This window comes from Squalius cephalus (assembly GCF_949319135.1).
Source record: "Squalius cephalus genome assembly, chromosome: 11".
NCBI classification, from domain to species: Eukaryota; Metazoa; Chordata; class Actinopteri; order Cypriniformes; family Leuciscidae; genus Squalius; species Squalius cephalus.
This window is the reverse complement of record NC_137132.1, coordinates 40224237-40228160: the sequence shown is the minus strand read 5'-3', so window position 1 is coordinate 40228160 and position 3924 is coordinate 40224237. Positions and strand designations below refer to the sequence as shown.

The window sequence follows — 3924 nt, the reverse complement described above, 5'->3', positions numbered from 1 at the left end:
TTTTGCTAGGTAGGTGGCCAACATTATTGCAAATGCATAGAGGCATCTGAGCAAAAGAGGCCATTCACAATTCTGGTGCAACTCAAAACCACAACCAGGGAATTTGCCCATTCACATCCTAGAAGTCCAAAGTTCTATCCATTGAGCCACAGAGCCATGACACACATAAAGGAACTATTGCATTTGCAGCACTCCTTAGTTTACCAGTTTTGTGCAGGTACATGCTTTCCTGTAGCTCAAACAGAAGAGTGTTAGTGCTTGCAACGCTAAGGTCATGGGTTCAATTCCCAGCAAGAACTGATAAGAATGTAAATGTGTACCTTGAAATGCAATGTAAGTCACTTTGGATAAAAGCATCTGCCAAATGCATAAATATAGTCCTAGACGCGATGAAACGCTGTGCTTTTCGTCCAGTGTGCGACCCCCTTTAAGCTTAGAGGATTATTTCCAAAACATGAGAGGTGTTCAGGCCCCAAGGGAATATTTGAAATCCTTTCATATTTGGTGAATGGTTCGAAACTATCATTGGTCTTTTCTTCATATTACATATTCTGTGAAGCTTTTCCTTTGGAGTGGAACAAAAATAAAATACATGAAGCACTTTGTCCCGAGGCTTCAGGCCGTAAGTTAGCAAAGCCAGAGTACTTGTAGTTACAGAGACTGGCTGTCACCCTCGCCGATGATATCAGACCGGTGCCAGTTTCATGTTTATTTGAAAGCAAATCAGACCATTTTCGGATTCAGAATGCTGCTGTAAATTTAAATTATAACAGGTTCTGCAGGATCTCTGTTAAAATAGGTCTTACTCCATGTCTTGATGAACAGTGCCCCCTATTATTTGCAATATTGAGGAAGTGTCTAACTTGAATTTTCTTTCAATGTGCCTGTTACATTTGTTATTCAGGTGCCTTGGTAAAATATAATTTGTCATTTACCTTAGATGAGAAGTCAAAATCCATTATTTCACACTGCCAGTGTTCATTTAGGCATGCTGTTGTTGTTACAATTCAACATACAGTATGCTGTTTGGTATACTCAGCTCCAAGATGAAGAATGATAAACTTGTATAAGTGGTACCCTAGAGAAAACAGCCATGGGAATAACATAATCTGCTTTAGCTGAAAAACAATCTTTGTCCCATATTCAGCACTGTATTGCATGGGAAACACACACACACACACACACACACACACACACACAAACAAAAGGCCCTGCCCATTGCTATTGAAAGACCAGAGGTGTAGCCTTTATAACAAGGATTACTCAAGTTGTCAACACATCTTCCTGCGAGACTACAGTCAAGAGACTTCAGCAGAAATGAAGGGTGAGATTGACTATAAATTAAATTAAATTAAACTTTTAGTCCTTCACCTGTATATTCAATGGCATATAATTATGTACAGGATTGCCTGGATGTATGTAACTTTCTTTTACATGTTTTAGCCATTGTAATCTTAAGCTTCTTGGGATGTGTACTTGCACAAGACAGAATTTTTTCATGGAATGGTCCAGGAGAACCCAATGAAGTTGACCCCAATGAGAATGGTGACTTAAAAAACAAACAAACATACAAATAGAAAGGTCACATACAAACCTTAAACAAATATTCAGGCACTAGGGAATGATGATATGATGATGCTTGTTTCTTTGCCTCTCTGAAGTGTGTCCGACTGATGTGGCGTCCTGTGGATGCTGCCTGATGAAGAATCAGATGTGGAAGATGGAGATGTTTTTCAACATGAGCTTAAATGAGCTACAGAGGGGATTGGAGAGAGCTCATGCAGTCTTAAACAATATTCGTGGTGAGCCATTTGTAGCGTTCTTGTTTGCCTATACTTAGTATTTCAACTCTGTTGAATTTAGCCTGCACTTAATTCAAAGTCCTTATACGTTTTAACAAAATTTAAGTCACATGCATTGAAAATCACATGCTAACTTTTATTATTCAAAGGTTCAGAATTCTTAATGTAGCTGACAGCGATGGAATCGTAATTTTACATGCTGGATTGCAATTTATTCTTATTTCTTCAATCTATTTGCATATTGAGTTGTGATTTTGTAATATCTATTCAACAATCTATAGTTGCTTTTATGGACCCAAGTGGATGTGTTAATTCTCTTACACAGCCAACAGAAAACATGACACATATTGAGTGAATGTACATTTAATTACCTCAAACGCAAACCCTAAAACATGAACCTGCCTAAAAGGTTAACACTGTTCTACTCTCCACTTAGCACTGCGTTATTCTTCAGAAAGTGTCATAATGATACATTTTCTGCGTTTGAAATGTCTGAATCACTTCCCCTTTTCTTATGTTTGGACAGCCAGTCGGAGTGCCTTCTCTGTGGCTCTTACTGATACACGCCTATGTGTCGGCCCGAATCGCGAAGACTCTGTGGTGAAGTATGGCAGTGTATTTATTAACTTGGGAGATGGCTACAGCACCAACACTGGTGTTTTTGTAGCTCCACGTTCTGGTGTCTACAGCCTGGCACTAACTGTTTATAGTGATGCTGGTGCTGCCGGAGCCACACTAGCTGCTTGTGCTCGACTCCGGCTGAACGGACGCACACTCGCATCACCGACTGAGAAGAACAATCAAGACCAGGAGGACAGTGTGAGCGCTGTGCTAGCAGTGCAGCTGAATGCAGGAGACCGGGTGGATGTTGCTCTTCCAGCCGGCTGCTTTCTGTGCGACGATAACAACCACTACAACACTTTCACCGGGTTCCTGCTCTATGCAACTGATTAATATACAGAGAATTAATGCTGTTTTCAAAATTACGTACTACACGATTTATACTGTATTTTACTTTTTTAATGTATAAAATACAGAACTAAGTGTGCAACGATTACTTCATTTATCTTGTTGTATGCTCTTTTTGATTTCAATAGTGCAAGAATAGTATATATTGTGATTTCAAACACATTTCCTCTGCCCTCTTAACAGATATTATGTTTCTCTCTCTCTGTGACACACTGTATGTTTAAATTAACTAAATCAAGATGTCTTTCAAGCTTCTCTAAGAGTTCAAAAACAAAACATGAGGTCAGGGTAATAGATTAAAATTGTTTAAATGCAAAAAACATATTCAAAAATATTACTTTTGTGTTGAAATAAACATTATGGTTCTTTTGCTCTGACACATTAACTTGACCTTCTCTTACCCCAAAAGCAGGTTTCAGAACAATTAACATCCACAGGAGTAAATCATGCACATCTTATTTTCATTACGGGTGCTGGATCACAAGTATAATCCATGTAGTAGTAAGTAACAGATCCGCACACCGAATAAGCTCCCATTCAAAAAATGTTTTATTAGTGACGTTTCGGGCCTCACATGGCCCTTCCTCAGACTAACAGTTTGCTGTTAGTCTGAGGAAGGGCCATGTGAGGCCCGAAACGTCACTAATAAAACATTTTTTGAATGGGAGCTTATTCGGTGTGCGGATCTGTTACTTACTACTTCAGAACAATTAACACAATTAACAATTAACATGTTACTATTTTCAGAACAATTAACATAAAAGCAAGCGTTGAATTTGCATTCGCATTTAGTTCTAAAAGTAAACCATTACAGGCTTTATGGTATATTTATAATTAGGATATATTCTTTAGTAATACAGATTCAGGCTTTATGGCATATTTATTGAATTGTTTCAATTTATAATCCCAAAAGTTAGAACATTTTGTAAAATGTATAATTTACATAATGCATTTTTTTTAAGTGGATAAATTATGATGGCTATATTATTATTGCTAACTGGTTTCATAGTATTACAGTTTTTTACGATTGCTATGACAGATTTTTCAATACTTTTAACAATTTTCCAAAACTCTTAACACAGTTAGCACTACGTCCGTCTATGTAAGCTATACTATTAACACATTTCTTGTTGCTTTAACACAAAATGCATAC

At 37.6% G+C, this 3924-nt stretch overlaps 1 protein-coding gene across 1 annotated transcript; it reads left to right on the top strand.

The window, feature by feature from the left end:
* The first annotated feature begins 1282 nt into the window (after positions 1-1282).
* On the top strand, positions 1283-3170 carry cbln20 (cerebellin 20). The gene is made up of 4 exons (XM_079887064.1): positions 1283-1324; positions 1444-1545; positions 1662-1802; positions 2329-3170. The coding sequence occupies exons 1-4, from the start codon at positions 1318-1320 to the stop codon at positions 2754-2756; spliced, it is 678 nt and encodes a 225-aa protein (XP_079743190.1). The 5' UTR covers positions 1283-1317; the 3' UTR covers positions 2757-3170.
* Positions 3171-3924: the final 754 nt, after the last annotated feature.

Bases quoted from the DNA above. Each gene is read 5' to 3' on its own strand.
- cbln20 (XM_079887064.1), top strand. The intron at 1,546-1,661 runs GTGACTTAAAAA...GCCTCTCTGAAG, and splicing joins AGTTGACCCCAATGAGAATG to TGTGTCCGACTGATGTGGCG. The intron at 1,803-2,328 runs GTGAGCCATTTG...ATGTTTGGACAG, and splicing joins AGTCTTAAACAATATTCGTG to CCAGTCGGAGTGCCTTCTCT.